Below are 16443 nucleotides of genomic sequence, written 5' to 3' on the forward strand. Positions count from 1 at the left end.
TCTATTCCAAGTTCATTCCTCATTTTTCGAATGTTGTAGAGCCAAGACGTGCCACGCTACGAATAGAGATACATCTTTCATTTGAAGTGCGGCAGAACGAGCAGTTTGGAGCACCTGAAAACTCTGCTCCCATCTTGCGAAGTTCTTTATCTTTTCGAACCACACTTTCCTGTTTACGTTACAATTGATGCCTAAGGATATAGATTAGGTGCTTAAATTCAGCAGGACAACGGAACCTTACCACAGACAGTCGTATTCGCCTCCAGTGCACTCCAACCGCAAAAACGGAAATACTAAGTCATTGAAAGCAGGCCCTTGCCTGCGTTTAGGCTTGCGAACACTGACACGTTTATTTTTGGGGATGACCTTCCATCTTAAACACATCCCGCGGCTTTAGTTACGCTCCTTTTGACGAATAACCGGTGACCGATTATTAAAGAATGCGCGCTGGTCTTCATGGTTACTCTGCTAGGACTATACCATCGAATACAAAGAAGGTAGCGAAAATATAATGTCTGACGCTCTCTCTAGGCTTCCCGTAAATTGTTTCATCAGCGACGCACCAGAAGAATTATTTCTGTCAGTTGTCTCCCGTAGGTATGCAAGAACTTCAATAAGCAAGTGCGAATGATCAGATTACTTGTGAAAATAAGCACTTCACGGTTACTTCAAGGCCTGACAAGGAAGTCACTGTTAAAAGAGGTGCTTACCTTACCATTATTGGAAGACTGAACTCTCTGTCGTAAATGATATGCTAAGCCAGGGTGACACAATTGTCGTGCCTGAAACTTTGACACCCCGCTTTGTCTGGTACACTAGTCACGCCTAAGAATTAGTCGTACCAAATCTCACCGGAGAGCATCCTATTGGTGGCCATGTGCAGAAGAAAACAACATCTCCATTTATGCTGTCATATTTGTACGCACTTGACGGCTGTGGTGTGTTGGCCTTCGTCAGGTAATCCCCGACCAAATTATTTTTGCCATACATTGAAAAAAACGCGCGCACATTCCCCTGAATTCAGAAATCCGTCACGTTCTTTTAAAAACGATAGTCTTTCTGGGGGACCTTCGACACAAAAATTTAGGTTAGTCCGTCCGTCCGTCCGTCCGTCCGTCCGTCCGTCCGTCTGTCTGTCTGTCTGTCTGTCTGTCTGTCTGTCTGTCTGTCTGTCTGTCTGTCTGTCTGTCTGTCTGTCTGTCTGTCTGTCTGTCTGTCTAGCGCCCACCAATGTTGCTCAAGATTAAGCGCTCATCAGTGTGCAATTGTCAAATAAAAAGCAATTTTCGCGCATGTCTGGGGTACCATAACAACACGTATATATTCTGAATGTGCGTCTTTTACTAGAAAAGACATACATAAGTAATTTTAAGGACTGTAGCGCTAACATTTGATTTATTTACACGCATCTCGAGTTCGCGGTCACGCCCTAAGTACGTGCGCCTAGATCACGCTGCGCTGACCATGCAACGCTTGCACGAAAAGGTGTTTCCAACGCTTTGCTAAGACGAGACGGTGGTGGCCCCTACCCGTCACCTTGCGTTCTACACCTTATCACCTCTGATACGGGCACGCACACCCATCTCAGAGCCACGCTCTTTGTTTTCTAAAAAAACTGCCAGATGGCGCTCATGTCTCATGTGACGTGACTTGATGCGCTAGTTTGCCTCCGTGCACGATCGAGGCACTCTAAGGCAGCGCCTCCAGAATACCGCTCACCAATTTTCTTGCGCAGAACATCAAATAAATGTTTTGTTCGCTCTCTCCACAGGCAAGATCGTCTTTTGACGACACTTGCAGAAACATGTTGATACGGGTCCAATTTTTTTTGTCTGGTCTGGAAAAAAAGCCGTGGCATATAGAACGCAGAAACCTTCTCACACATTATTGGAAAAAAAAGCGGGCAAGCTCAAATTTGCATGGAGTAGCAAAACGAAAGAAAATGCATGAACAGAAAAAAAAGGGGGGGGGGGAGGAAGAGCCCAAGGAAGCTATGCAGACATATTTTTGAGGGTGGCTTTGTTGCCTTTTGTCTCTGTAGGCTTTCAGATATGGACTCAGGGCTGTTGACATTCAAAGTGGGCTGAAGTACTAAGGTGTATTTCTGCATTGATGGCAGACTCGTTTGCCGGTTTGAAATAATAAAATTCGCAAAACATTTACTTCCACGTTCTAAAATCAAACTAAGACACCAATGAAACATGTACTACTTCATGAGGCGATGGTGTAATAATAAAATGGCCGGTGCCTCCGGCGTTTCTTGAGAACAGGGACAATTTTTTATTCATGTGGCTGATACACGTTTATTCAGCTTGCGAAATTAAACAGGAGAGCAAGGGTAACGCGGCAGGGCAGCTGTTGATTGGATTTGCGTTGCAGTTGTTACCATAAAGCGTACTAAACACGACGAGGTCAGATACTGAGATAGAACGCGTGTTTTTCATAGAGACGAAACGAACCGCTTGCAGCGAAAGCGCTCAGGTATCGATCCAGGTCATCAAGCAAACGGGGTAAAAAGGTGGATAACAATATTTTTTTTTCTGCGCCATAACGTCAGTCCTACCTTCGAACCAACGAGCGGGCGTAATCTGGCGCTTGTGTACACAGTCTCTGTCAGGACTAACAACCAAGGAACTTAGGAAGAAAGGCATGCGAATAACAATAAGACGAAGCGGCGACAAGGTATGGAAGTGCAATAAAAAGAGAGAGAAGCAAATACGCTTATTCCATACGTGAATCGCATTGTCCGTTCCTTTCAGGCGGTTCTGTCAAACGAACAAAGGGTGCCTGCCTACATACGGGAATCGGATTGACGAGCACACTGCGCCCGGCGCGATATCAACACAGTCTGGGAAGAGGAAGTACCAAGACGGGACTCCCTCTAATGAGACGTGGTGGGACATGTTTTATTTTTCTTTGAATGACTGCAGTCTATTGGCGCAATGCGTGTAACGAGGGCATACAGTCCGATACTTATTAGGCCGGCAATGACTGAAACGTCCAGCTGCCATTATTTCATCGACCAAGGGGTGAGGCAGCGAAGGGGCACTATCATTACACTTGGCCACTCCAGCAGATAAGATTCGAGAACCGTGTTACGGGAAAGTGCATTGCATCACCATTGCTTTAAGGAACTTCTTTATGGTAATTCTTAGTGTGTCCTTGTACACAATGATATTATGAGTGCGGATAACAGATGCATACTTAGTTATCGCGACGTACTCAGTGAGCGAATATAGAAGTGAACGCTAACCATCCTTACAATACCTTAGCTAGTCGAATCACCGCTTCGGGCACCCTGTTGGTACCATGTACTCGTCGCATTAGTTTGACAATTTGAAACTGTCCTAGGAAATGTGATGAAAATATGTTCGGTATCTGACCAGTATTTAGGATGGTAACTTGTCGGCCTTCTTGGGAGTCATGCAGGTAAGAACCCAGCGTCTGTATTTATTTTTCTTGTGTGTGCGTGTGCGTGTGTGTGCAAGCACGCAAAATAAGTATATATACGAAAAAAGCTATGTTATAGCTCCAACTTGAAATTGATAAAAAAATACGCTATTAAGACAAAAGTTAGCATTCAATATCAGACGTGACAATTGACTGGCGATCCGCGTTGGCGGCGTCAACGAGAGTACTTCAAGAAACCTTCATTACTTCACGACTTCTATATACAAAGTGATCATGGCGTCAAAGGTCATAAGTTTGAGACGCCAATACGACGTCACTTTGATGTCCCTTGATGATGTCGCTCCATGACGTCATAGCCTGGGAAACAGTGGGCCAATAATCGAGGCAGAGCCCTAGCAGCAGATTCAAACAAAAACTGCGCTTGGCATCGTATATCAAAGAAGACCCGGTGCATTCTAAGGCGTACTATCCTTAACGCAATTTAGGTTTGAATATTATGTCGTACCATCTAGCACCACAACACATGCGTCTCGAAAACCAAGTGAGCTGTCTCCAATCCTGAAGGCAGTGGAAAACGTCGTAAGATGGAAAGTATGTGAGAGGGTGGGGGGGGGGGGGTCAAGGTGCGGTAGGAAAGATAAATCGTCTGAGAAGAAAAAGAGGCCCTGCAACACTTTTTCAGTGTGGGTATAGAACGCTGTCATTTGATAGTTGAGACTCTCTAGAACGTGCTAGCTAAATAATATAGCGCAACACGTCGCCTGGAATTTAAGTTATATTCTCAGAATTCATTTAACATCGCTTTTTCTACTGTCGATGAATGATGCTACATACTGAAGAATCAGTGTGTCAGGGGCCCAAGTATCACAATATAGGCTGATTTAAGCATGGCACGCTCGGTAGTTGCTGGGGGTGCCATGCAAGGCCATGACCTGTCCACGCGGACTCGCACGATCGCACGGAAAGGCCGAGCATTCGAAGAAACAGGAGGAGAAAAAATTGGCCCCGTATCTGCATGTTCCACTGCGAATTTCATCGAAACCCGATAGTTTTCCGTCTGGTGAGAGTGAAAAAACGTTTATTTGATGTTGTGCATAAGATAATCGATGAATGGTATTCTGGAAGCGCTGCGTTAGAGTGCCTCGATGCCTGCAGCGGAGCCGGAGGTGAACGAGCACATCGAGGTACGTGAGACATGAGCGCTATGTGGCAGTTATTATAAAAAACAAAAGGATGGCCTTTGATATAGCAAGCACCCGGTGTGCGCACCCGTCTCAGAGGCGATAAGGTGTAGAACGCAGAGCGACGGGTAGGTGCCACCACTGCGTCGTCCTAACAAAGCGTTGGAAGCACTTGCCTTTTGTGCATGTTTTATTGTCAGCGCGGTGTGATAAACGCTAAGGTCATTAGAATTACTTATGTATGCATTGCATTTTCTAGTATAAAGAGACACAAATCAGAACTTTGACGTGTTGTTATTGTGCCTCCGATATGCGCAATAATTTCTTTTTAATTTACTATCGCACAAATATGAAACTTGAGCAATATTGTTCAGCGCTGTGAATGAGATCGAATTTCGGCCGTTCCGGGTATCGTTTCGGTGAGCAGACAGACAGACAGACAGACAGACAGACAGACAGACAGACAGACAGACAGACAGACAGACAGACAGACAGACAGACAGACAGACAGACAGACAGACAGACAGACAGACAGATCAAACTTTTTTTGTTGAAGTACCCCAAGAAAGACTCCCGTCTTTAAAAGTGCTCAAGGTCAAGAGTGACAACTTCAAATCTGCAACAGGCTGTGACCCGTCGTAGGAGGGTCAGTGGATACAACTGATATGGATACCAAGGCACACAGGAGTTAGAGGCAATGAACACGCTCATGCCTTCACCCACGATCTCTTACACCAAGCTTCCGCTGCTTCATCCATCACGCACCTTCTTGCTGACCAGGACGATCCCCAGCGCCTTTCTTCCTATACTGACATTCTGCAACACATCAGGCTGAATAGACGCACTCTACCTCTACCTGACCCTAAATTGGATTTTTCATTTACTCATACTGTTGGCCTGTCGGCCATTAGCAGGTGGGTCAAAAGTAACATTTGCAAGACATGCATTACACGATAACTAACGAAACCACTTAAAAAATAGAGAAAAAGTGCATCTGTAAACAATAAAACAGGAACATCACTGATAAGGCATCGCAGGTTGTGCGGAGATGATTACAATCATCAGCATTTCCAAATCCTTACGTATTGTTGAAGATATACCCTTCGATGTGCAATCCGTAGTGTCTCCAGACGGCCACTTTATTTCATATGGTCTGGGAGTGCCAAAACAACCCCACTATATCGGCCAATCAAAATCCTACAATAGATGAGTGGCAGGCGACCCTGTCCAGCAAGAGAAGCAAGAGGCCTTGGTCGACCGAGCCCGGGCGGCGGCAAGAGCCAATGATATTCCGGACTAGAATGTCCAACCACTTATTTATTACCAATGAATGTTTTATTCTCTATCTCTCCCAGGTTCCATTTCTCCCTCTTCAGCTTCCAGTGTTTTCGACTGCCCCAGACATGGAAGAAGGAAACAACTGACGAGAGGCCCTGACGTCACTCGTTGTGAAGCCGGAAGTTGGCAGTATTGACCGGAAAATTTCTCTCTCTTGTTTACATAAATGTGAAGCAGAAGGGGCGACTCTCTCGCCAGCTTGGAAAGCACGTGGGTCGCGCGGCACACGTCTCGTGACGATACGAAATTAACGGACCGGTGCTCAAAACTCAGAGCCAGCGCAATACCTTCGGCGCCGTTAGCGAAATCATTTCGCCCGAATAATCAACAGCGAGTAACAGATGACCGACAAAGAAGCAATGACAAGAGAACGCGTGCTAGATGCACGGACTACGGCGAGTGTGGCACCAATGCTTTCACGACATTTAAATTCACGCGATGTGCAGACAACACAATTGGCCATGCGCCACTTTTTATGGTTACATTCTGTCGCTCACGTGGCCGACACGGCGCCCAGTCACCGTGCCAGTGTTCCACGTAAAAGCGCACCGCTGTAAGCATTGTGCGACCACAGCGACCTTGTGCACGGTAAATTGACACTCGTACGTAGTTGCTCTAATGCCGAAAACGTGAGCATGGCAAGCGAAGCAGAAAAAGTGTTTTAATACGCCCATGAAAGCTGTTACTGTACATTTATCGAACACGAAACTACATATGTGCCCAGTACCTCCCCAGCAAGAACTTTTTGATCGTTGTCACAAGCAGGAACAGTTCACAACAGTCCCTGACCTGCAAGGCATTCTTCGCGGTTCCATTTTGTAGTGATGCTCGAACGCAATTTCGCACAGCCCTTCAATTACTTCACCCGCCGCACGGCACATGCATATATGCGCTCACTCTATGCCCTGGTGATGTTCCGAGGCTAACAACAAATTTTGTAAACGTTACTAGGAGTACCGTAACTGCCGGGACAGCATTGCGTAGCTAATTACTCGGCAAAAAGCACGGATATTTTCCACCACGTGTCAATGCAAGATCTATGAAGGTGCACATGCCGCCACCACTCACTGCTAGACCACCTACTCTGCACAACACGTAACCATGGAACGCCGCTTTTGTGCCTAGTAGATATGACCACCGTGAAGTCATTTTCTTCACAATTTTTTTCACAGCATGCCGCCTGAACATGTCCTATTCTCTCATTCCTTCCACGAAGACCCGTGAGAATATTTGATGAATATGTGAGGTTTAACACCCCAAAACGACCATATCATTATGAAAGGCACCGTAGTGGAGGGCTCCGGAAATTTGGACCACCTGAGGATCTTTAACGTGCTCCCAAATCTGAGCACACAGGCCTACAAAATTTTCGCCTCCATCGAAAATGCATCCGCCCCAAACACTCGAGAGAAAGCAATTGTGGCGCGCGACAAATCTGTACTTCCGGCCGTACTGCACAGATTCTAAATTCATTTTCACGGTGGTCAATTCGTGAGGTAAATAGCTCCTTTACCGAATCGAATTCATTTTATGGCTACTTGAAAAAGTGTTGCAGGGCCTCTTTAAGCGAGTGCCTAAGGAACCATATGAGTTTCGATCTTCGACGTCGTTTGGACATTTCTTGTCATTCCTCAGTATACAAATGATCATGCGGGCCCTTGTGTTTTTATACTCCCTTTCCGCTACCAGCAGCTTATGCAGCGTAAACACTCAACGAGACCTTTTCGGCAGAAACTGGAAAACAGTACCCCAACGAAAGAGCGCATGCAGCTCGTTCCCGTTTCGAGTGCTCGTCGAATATCTTTTCAATAATTGCAGTTCTTTGTTTTGTCCAGGCATGGGCAATTAGCTCGATACGTATTCTATAATTTGTAACGTATATTCACTCATCCAACATACCCCACTTTGAGATTGGTTCAGACAATTTTCATACCAATCTCGCTTATCGATGACGCTAAACGCAAATCAGGCGAGAACAACCACCTGTTCACCATTATTAACGAACGAAGAGCTGAAAGGATACAAAAACAACCACTGACTGCTTTTGAAATCACTCAGCTTCTACCAAAAGATTTGCTCGTACGAAGCTACTCACAAAAACCGACATTTCCACGGCATAAGACACGCGTTGACGATAAACAAGCAAATGTACATACAAGCGTTCTAGTCGCGCAAACAGATGAGGAAAAGGGCAACATTGCTTCCTTCTATTACGTTATGCTTCCAGTAATCCTCATTGAGCGCGTTATTTAATGCAGTTTCAAATGCTTCAAGCTAGAGGCTAGAATTCAGCAAGTTGCTTCGTTCAGCGCAACTACGAAGCAAACGATCCCTCTTTCGACGATTTTAATAACCGAGTGAAACACTGTGGAGAAGAGGGGTTAAGCTTTCATTAAACAACGAAGTAGGTGGACTACCGTTGGTTCCTAATAAAGACTATCGCGTGGTTAGGCTTCCACTTACCATTGCTTTTGTTGATGTAGGTGGACAGAAAGCATGCGAGAACCACCGTAGTAAAATAAACAGCCTCGGCTGGATGCGCACAGCACAAGTGTTCCGCCGCACTTCATGGCAATCGTACCACTTCGTCGTTACCGCATAACATCCACGACAAGGCATGCAAGCTATCAAGAGCGAAGAAGCGCACGCAGATGATTCGAGCCAACGAGAGAGAACCAAATTTTCCCACGGCGGGAGCAAGGGACGCTAGAAAGCGCCCAAATGCAAGGAAACGAGCGAGGCGAACTTGGTGCGCAGGCGCACTGTAGGGCGAGCCAGCACTCGGCGAGATAATGGCTAGTGCTCCAGCGTGAGAGATCGCGGCGGCTAAGCAGTAGCGCCTTTTTTTATCGGGGTGACCACGATGATTCCTACCGAAGACAAGATACTCGGCTTGACAATGTGACGACGGCATTCTCTATGAAAAAAATTTCACACGATATCCACGATGGGGCGAACCATCCGTCCATCCGTCTGTCTGTCTGTCCATCAACTATACAAAAACCGCTCACGCCATCTACTGATCCTATCTATAAGGACATATACACACAATGCCGTCTATTTAGCAATGCACATAATAGATGATTGAATACTACTACTACTACTATTACAGAAAAGGGAACGGCTCACAGCCTGAGGAGCTTCACCCTCTAAGAGAAAGAAATTGTGTTTTCAGGTGCTTGCCACAGAAAAGCTTTAATTAAGGGGTTCAACATGTAAATCGCTGGCGTCGAATACGGTGTTACACGCGATAGTATAGTCTCAATCGCAATTGCAAAGGGCGGTCAGCCATCCAGTTCAGCAACAATAGCCCTTGAAGTCGTCGAACACAACATATATTTTTAAGGCGAAGCATTTCTTAGCGAACTTCGGCAACTTTGGCATATTTATGAGATCTATCTATCTATCTATCTATCTATCTATCTATCTATCTATCTATCTATCTATCTATCTATCTATCTATCTATCTATCTATCTATCTATCTATCTATCTATCTGTCCATCTATCTATCTATCTGTCTATCTATCTATCTATCTATCTATCCATCTATCTATCTATCCATCAATCTATCTAGGCACCCGCCAACGTCTGGGTACTCTCTTAACATGATGCAAACCAAAACTAGTATGAGAGGTACGAGATTGTTTGACGAACGAATATGACTCGACGATCACGAAAAATAATGTGATAATCCCGTCGCATAGAACGTGAGATCATTTTTCTTCGGATACTTGTGGCATATACACGTATACCACTGGTCACGATATGCGGGTGCGCGCCACAGGTATTTGATAGTTTATCTCTGCCAAGCAATGGCCACATTACAATTAGTTCTAATAACAACCCCTATACACCCCTTTCACTATTGTCTGTGCTCATTATTATTGTGTATAACAAAGAAAACTAGCCGTAACTTTACACTTTCTTCCTTCAAGACGGACACTGGCGATTGAAATGCCAGGGCGCGAAGAAAAACGGACATCAGCAGCGTTGACCCGATGAACAGCAAGCAATACAAGGTATGGTCCCAGCAGGAATCCAACTCAAGCATTCTGCGTGACAATCATGTATCCTAGCACGGAGACCCACCAAATATCCAAAATCCTTTCCAAAATGCTTCAGTGTTCGTGAAAGGTCAACAGTGGTTGCAGTGCTAATTTTATAAACATCATATGTGTACTGCTATTATACAACCGTCACGTCGGATTGACGCCATTTGTAGTTAAGCGCCATCCATGATTGATGTAGCGGTGTCCAGGGCTACCATTATCGCGAGCTCAAGTACTATATATCGACTTACCGCTTCTGGTGGTGCGAATATCCATGTTGCTGTTATCGTTTCACAGTTGTAAGCAACTGGTCATATAAAACATATGCCACTGTTCTATATATGTCTGTGCATACAACATTTGTATGCACAGACATATTCACCTTTTCATAAAAGCCTCCCTGGGCACCGCCATAGCCCTCCTTGTGCTGTGCAAATTGGCGCGTCCCCTCGAAAATGCACTGGCAACGCTGCGCCCTTAACCTTTGTACTCCCGCGCACAGCCCATCATGGCGGTGTTTTTTTCCTTCCTGTGAAGAGGTGTATATACATAACATTTGTACATAACTTAGACATCATTTCGCAACGTATTACTCAATAAAAAAGTACAGCATAGTCAGCTTTTTTTTTTTGTTGGACTTCGCATAACAGCGATTTCCAAGGTACGTAGCATCTGCCAAATCTTTTTATCCGAACTTTCTACATGAAGATTTACTTTGCAGCTACGTGAATGACAAGTGATTGTCTTATTTTTTTCAATTTAAAAGAATATTGGTTGTGTTTGTGTTTTAGACACCCAAACAATCGTTTAGTCGGTCTAAGTTGTGGGGGATAATCAAAGAAAGGCAGCGCACGCTTTTTTTTTAAGTGCGACACATGTTGTTAACGCAGAGCTGGCTCTTAAGTGACGCGAATCTGCGGTTTTTGTCTGATATTGCTCTCGTCCAACAACTATGGCGCGAAACAATGCGTTAACTCACCTTTTTTCTAATGGTAACAGTAGAAAATATAGCCCTTCCAAAACCAGCCTCACAAATGTTAGCTCGCTGATATGGAGAGAAAAGAAACAGAGACGTGCACAAACACCAGGCAACAACGGCGATGGGTGTTTAATGTACTGTAAAAAATGTACTGTAAAATTGTACTGCCAAACAAAAGCAAGACTAGAGTTAGACCGGGGCACCGCATTGCCAGGTAATTTTACGTCCGAAGACTTTTCCGGGGTTTCACGTTGCAAAAATGAATAAATAAAACAAAATAAACTGTTAAACAGTTCCTTTTGCGAGGATTGCGCCTCCTTCACCGTTGAATGTGACGTCCCGTCATATACCGCCGAGACCATTGCTGAAGACCTTCTTCAGCACTTCCATGAAGACGCTGCGATCCTGTAGTTCAGAACGGAGCCGTTGCTCACGTTCTTGGCGTTCTATCTCAAAGCGGGCCTTTTCCAGAGCCAGGTTGTCTTCTTGAAGCTTGAGCCTTGCCTTTTCCAGCTGCACTTCTTCTTGTCGAATCTTGAGCTCACGTTCTCGGACCTAAGATAAAAAGGAAGACATATCACCTGGGTAATTAAATACAAAGCATGAAAAATTTTCGTAGAATCGCTGTTTCTTCGAATATGGAAATAGTAGCACGCACATATTCTTGCTCAGCCTTGGATTGCTGCGCCGTGCTCCCAACCGGGTTGCAGAAATATGGCACTTTTTTCTTCTTTTAACCACTACCACCACAATATTGGCCTCGAGGACATACCGTTGCGCCACGTACGTGATGACGTCACTTATAGGATGTCGGGTTGTGTTGCCTGTTATAATACCGCATTCCCTGCGCTTTTGCTGTGGACACCGTTCGTGCTTCCCTTCATTTCGAAGCTCAGTTCAGTTAAAGTTAAGCTCAGTTAAAGAAGCGGTAAGCCCTGATAATACGGGCAAGAAAACTATGAATCGATGTCCCTGGTGGCTCTCTCGTGTCTAATTTGCATCGTGAAATCGCGACTAAAAACCAGTGCAGCCATGGGGGACAAATGAAACTGGTGTCGCGAAAACAAAGCTGCCGTATTCAACAACTACTATCTGTGACGTCAAAACGATCGCAGCGCTGGTCTCTCAGGAGGCCCTCGCGGGCAATAAAGCTGACCCAGATCATAACAAAGTGCAGTAGTGGTAACATAACTTAGTTCAGTATATCTGGCAATCGTTACTTTGTGTTGGTTAAAAATTAACTCACGAATTGGCGATCTGGCTCACACGAATTACTAGATACAAAACAGAATTACTAGGCTTCGAGCCAACTCGCAACTAAAGAATAATTACGGCTAATCTTGTGCCTTCAACTTCAATTCATCGGGGGGCTTAACCAGTATAATGAGCTTTCCTTGTGCGAGATGACCAAATATCTGCAACTGTTTCAAATGGCTGTGAAAAGTGCACGAATCAACTTTCAATATTTATTTAGATTTTTATGCCATCATTCTATTTTTGAGCCTCACGGCAGCAGAATATTTGTTCGTTGCAGCAGACACCACGATGGCCCTCGCATTTGTGGCTTCGCTATGAAGAAATAAATGTCTCAGAAGTGAAGCGCAACGATGCACTTACTTATTTCGCTATAAACAATAATTCACTATGTAAGGATTATTAGAAGTAATTGTAATGTAAATAGGAAGAAAGAAAAGTGGACAAAACAATAACTTGCCACTGCCAGGACACGAACCTGCGACCTTCGATAACGCGTCCAACGCTTATCGGAAGGTCAACGGTCAAGATCCTGCCTGTCGCATGTCATCTTTTAGCCCACTTTTCTTTCATACCATTTAAAGTGAAATTACTTCTTGTTACATCCCACGTACTTCTCTTGGCATCACTGTCTGTTAGTTGTCATTATAATAGGGTTTAACAAAAAAAGTAGCTCTTAAATATACACCTATTTCTTTATTATATGTATAAGACATGTAACATTTCCGTTTTTAGGATACGTTTAGTACTTATGATGTTCTACTACACAGAAATAACACCATTGCCTATCGCTTGCTCTGATGTTTCTATGCCGTCCGTGCTTTGATTCTCACTGCCGAAGCTATAAAATGTAATGGCCCCGGAAGGGCCTCAACGAAAACAGGATTTTAAAATTATTGTTTCAAGCAGCCATGTTTACCCCAGCCTTCCGCCTACCGCATTCTTTTATTCAGTTCTCAAAGTGAAAGTTCTAAAAAAAAAACGCCAACAAAGCACAGTGACATTTCGCTTTCTTTCAATAAATATGTTGAAGGACGTTGTCCTAATGACAACTATTTTTCTACGTAAATATAGGCCCTAGTTGAAGGAATCGCAGTGTTTTGTTATTGTTAATGCGCCAAAACATTTTATTACTTTCTTTTTAGCAAGCTCACTTGTTTCGAAAATTACTTTGGGGCATTCATTCTCGTTGTTTATGTTAAAGTGGCTTACGCTCGTTATACACACACTCACGCAAGCACATGCACACACGCGAAATGGCGTACGAATGCACCCAAGTTTTCCGTCCTTTGTACCAGAACTATGCGAACAGTCAGTCGATACTCGGTGTTTGTTGCCCTTTCACCTCCTTCCACAGACTGTGTTTTTCACACCTATTGGTCAGTATACCACCGGTTTCTGCAGATTACGTCCACTGTGAGAAGCTTCTTTTTTTTTTTAGGACCACCATCATCATCATTATGATCACCATCATCTTTAGCCCATTTAGGTCCCCACTGCCGGACGACGAAGGCCCCTCTCTATGATCCTCAGCTTTCTTACTTCTGTTGAGCAGACTCCATTTTATCCGAATTTCAGCAGTCCATTTAACACACTGCCTTCCTCGCGTAGGTTTTTCATCCCTTGGTAATTATTCCGACGCTCTTATCATGCACCTGTTGTCTGTCTTACGCAATACGTGGGTAGCCCAGGTCCGTTTATTTTGCCTGATCTGGTGAGTAAATTATAACATCCGCTACCTTTGTTTGTTGCCTTGTTTGTTGTAGCTTTTTCTCTCATCCCACTCTTTCCATTCCCTCTTTCAATCTCCCCGACCCCACGTGTAGGGTAGAAGACCGGCTTTCCTAAACTGGTTAACCTTCCTGCCTCTCATTCTGTAGGATTTCTTTTAAGGGCGAAGCTCCTTATAACGGCACCTGTTCGTCCCTCGCAGCCATTGTAGTAGTGTGCAACAAGTATAACATTTTGACCTCTAAGGTGGTGCTGGTGAGAGATTTCTTCTGTGCGTTCTTGAACAATGAAAGATAGTGCTCAATGTACATGCCAGTGGCTGCTAAGTGAGAATGAGAGACAGGCGAATTCAGCTTTTACTTAACGCGCACGCTGCGAATTGTTTATTGTTGAACAACGCACAGAAGACAAGAAAGGGTTGTTACGTTATACTCACTGGGCGCAACCTCCTAGGTTTCAGAAAGGTTTAGCGAGCGTTGGGCCACAGTGCCACGAATACAGTGAACTAGTATATACCATGAACTCGAGGTGGTTAAAGGTGGGAAGTAGACACGAAGCGCAAGCCGTAAGAAAGTGTGTGTGTGCCCCCTCTCGTTCAGTCCATGGAATGTCCGCTGGATGGCGGTGCTTCTATATGAGGAATATATGATGAAAATATGCGAGATGGTGGTACTTGGAGTGTTGAATAGGTGGACGAATGGACACACAGACAGATGCATGGACGGACGCACGGATGGCTGTACGGACGGATAGACGCATGGACGGACGCAGGAGCAGATGCATGGACGAAAGCAGGGACGGACGCACCGATGAACGTGCGGTCGCTCGAACGGACGCACGCACGAACGGGCGGATGGATGCACGGGCGGCCACACAGACGCATGCATGGTTGGACGGAAGCAAGAACGAATGGACGGACGGATGCTTCGCCCCGCTATCCATCATTCACTCCGTGGTTATGTTGCCATTTTTTTCTTCTATGCTTGATGATAATTGATGTTAGCCACGTCAAGGCTTGAGCTCACCTGAGCTTCCTTGGCCTGACGTGTGAGCAGGTAAGTGATGACTTGCATGGGGAAGTCTCCGGCGCCTGCGGACCGAGCCACGTGGGGCGCTTCGGCGGCCGCTGAGATTCCGTCGGCGGCTTTCATGGCCGCTTCGGCACTGGCAGCGCCGTCTTCGGCAGCTGCTGCTGCAGCCGTAGCGGCCGCTGCAACCCTCATCTCCTCGATGAGCATCTCGTCGTCCATGAACCGCGGACGCTTCGGAGATAGCGCCTGCTTGTCGTCCCTGTCTTGCTCGCTGCTCGCTGTAAGATGCCACAATGATCGTCTATTAACATGACATGTCTCATAAGTACGTCTGCTTCATTACTTTTCTTATTAACCTGTCACGGCACTGTAGTTGATAATGCATTCGGCTACTGACCTGCAGGTCATGGGATAAAATCTCGGCCGTGGAAGACGAATTTCGATGAAGGCGAAGATATTTGAGGTCCATGTTTTTGTATTTAGATGCGTGTTTAAGAACCCCAGGTGGTCGAAATCTTTGAAGCCCTTCACTACGCCATATGTCCTAATCATATGGTGGTTTTGGGACATTAAACTTAAACTATTATATTTTCTCATTATGATTATTATTAGTTTTGCACCAGTGTATTGGTATAGCCACCATGATATTTTATATTGAATCGATCAAGACAATATTAGGGATAAAAATATAATTGATACCAGCTGAATGCAGTGATGATTATACACGACATAGTTTTGTTTCCTGATGCAGGATAACCATACTTGCATTATATCTTCCACTTGTGCCTTGGGTTTATTTTACTGCCATTCTTCATTGCATTGTTAAGCAGCGACGTCTTCTTCACGTGATCTTGTTTCCAATACGCAATCAGTAAAACAAAACAGTTTTGTTCAATTGAAAATAAAAAGGTCGCATCATTTCATTCAGAAAAAGCACTTTACAAATTCGATGACAACAAAGGTGCTAAATTTGGCAGTGTTGTTTTCGCAGAAGTGAAAAAGTTAGGATGAAAGCCCACCGAGATTAACAATCCTCGGTGACCAGAAACTAATCTCAACTCAACATATACCTTCCATAGAATAAGTATTTATCCCTCCCATATCCATTGACAGCGCAATATTTCAGGAGAAAAAAAATTGCAAACAAAGAAGCACTTCTGCGAAATTTTGAGAGGCGTACATGTCCGAAAAATTGCAAAGGCATTGTTGACCTTCATATAATTTATACAAACTCCTTTGCTTATTAGTTCAACCAAGTTGGACATTTCAACGAGAAACGATACTTCGTGAATAAGTTTTCTCACAAACGTCACTGAGACGATATAAGGCTGAATTCGAAAGTCCCCCACATGACCCCCATTTTTTTTATCTCCCTGAAATATTTTAGCTTTTCACTGTGGTGACTGTAAACTAATCAGCACAATTTTTTTTCGATACACCTGAGATGGTTGTCAAAATGAATAGGACA

The 16443-nt window shown here is 44.6% G+C and overlaps 1 protein-coding gene and 1 long non-coding RNA gene across 3 annotated transcripts in view; both read right to left on the reverse strand.

The window, feature by feature from the left end:
* LOC142786794 (uncharacterized) overlaps positions 1 to 8954 on the reverse strand; it is a 101389-nt gene extending 92435 nt beyond the window's left edge. Inside the window, exon 1 of the long non-coding RNA XR_012889161.1 lies at positions 8394 to 8954. This is a non-coding gene — a long non-coding RNA (uncharacterized LOC142786794). The remainder of the gene's footprint in view (positions 1 to 8393) is intronic.
* Positions 8955 to 11064: 2110 nt separating this feature from the next.
* Positions 11065 to 16443, reverse strand: part of LOC119172268 (uncharacterized) — a 40870-nt gene continuing 35491 nt past the window's right edge. For both annotated transcript variants that reach the window (XM_075884426.1, XM_037423313.2), the window contains exons 5-6: positions 14970 to 15253; positions 11065 to 11514 (exon numbers count right to left, since the gene is read on the reverse strand). In XM_075884426.1, the coding sequence (XP_075740541.1) occupies positions 11302 to 11514; positions 14970 to 15253 (497 nt within the window). In that variant the 3' untranslated portion in view covers positions 11065 to 11301. The remainder of the gene's footprint in view (positions 11515 to 14969; positions 15254 to 16443) is intronic.

Source organism: Rhipicephalus microplus, unplaced genomic scaffold (assembly GCF_043290135.1).
Source record: "Rhipicephalus microplus isolate Deutch F79 unplaced genomic scaffold, USDA_Rmic scaffold_32, whole genome shotgun sequence".
Lineage (NCBI taxonomy): Eukaryota > Metazoa > Arthropoda > Arachnida > Ixodida > Ixodidae > Rhipicephalus > Rhipicephalus microplus.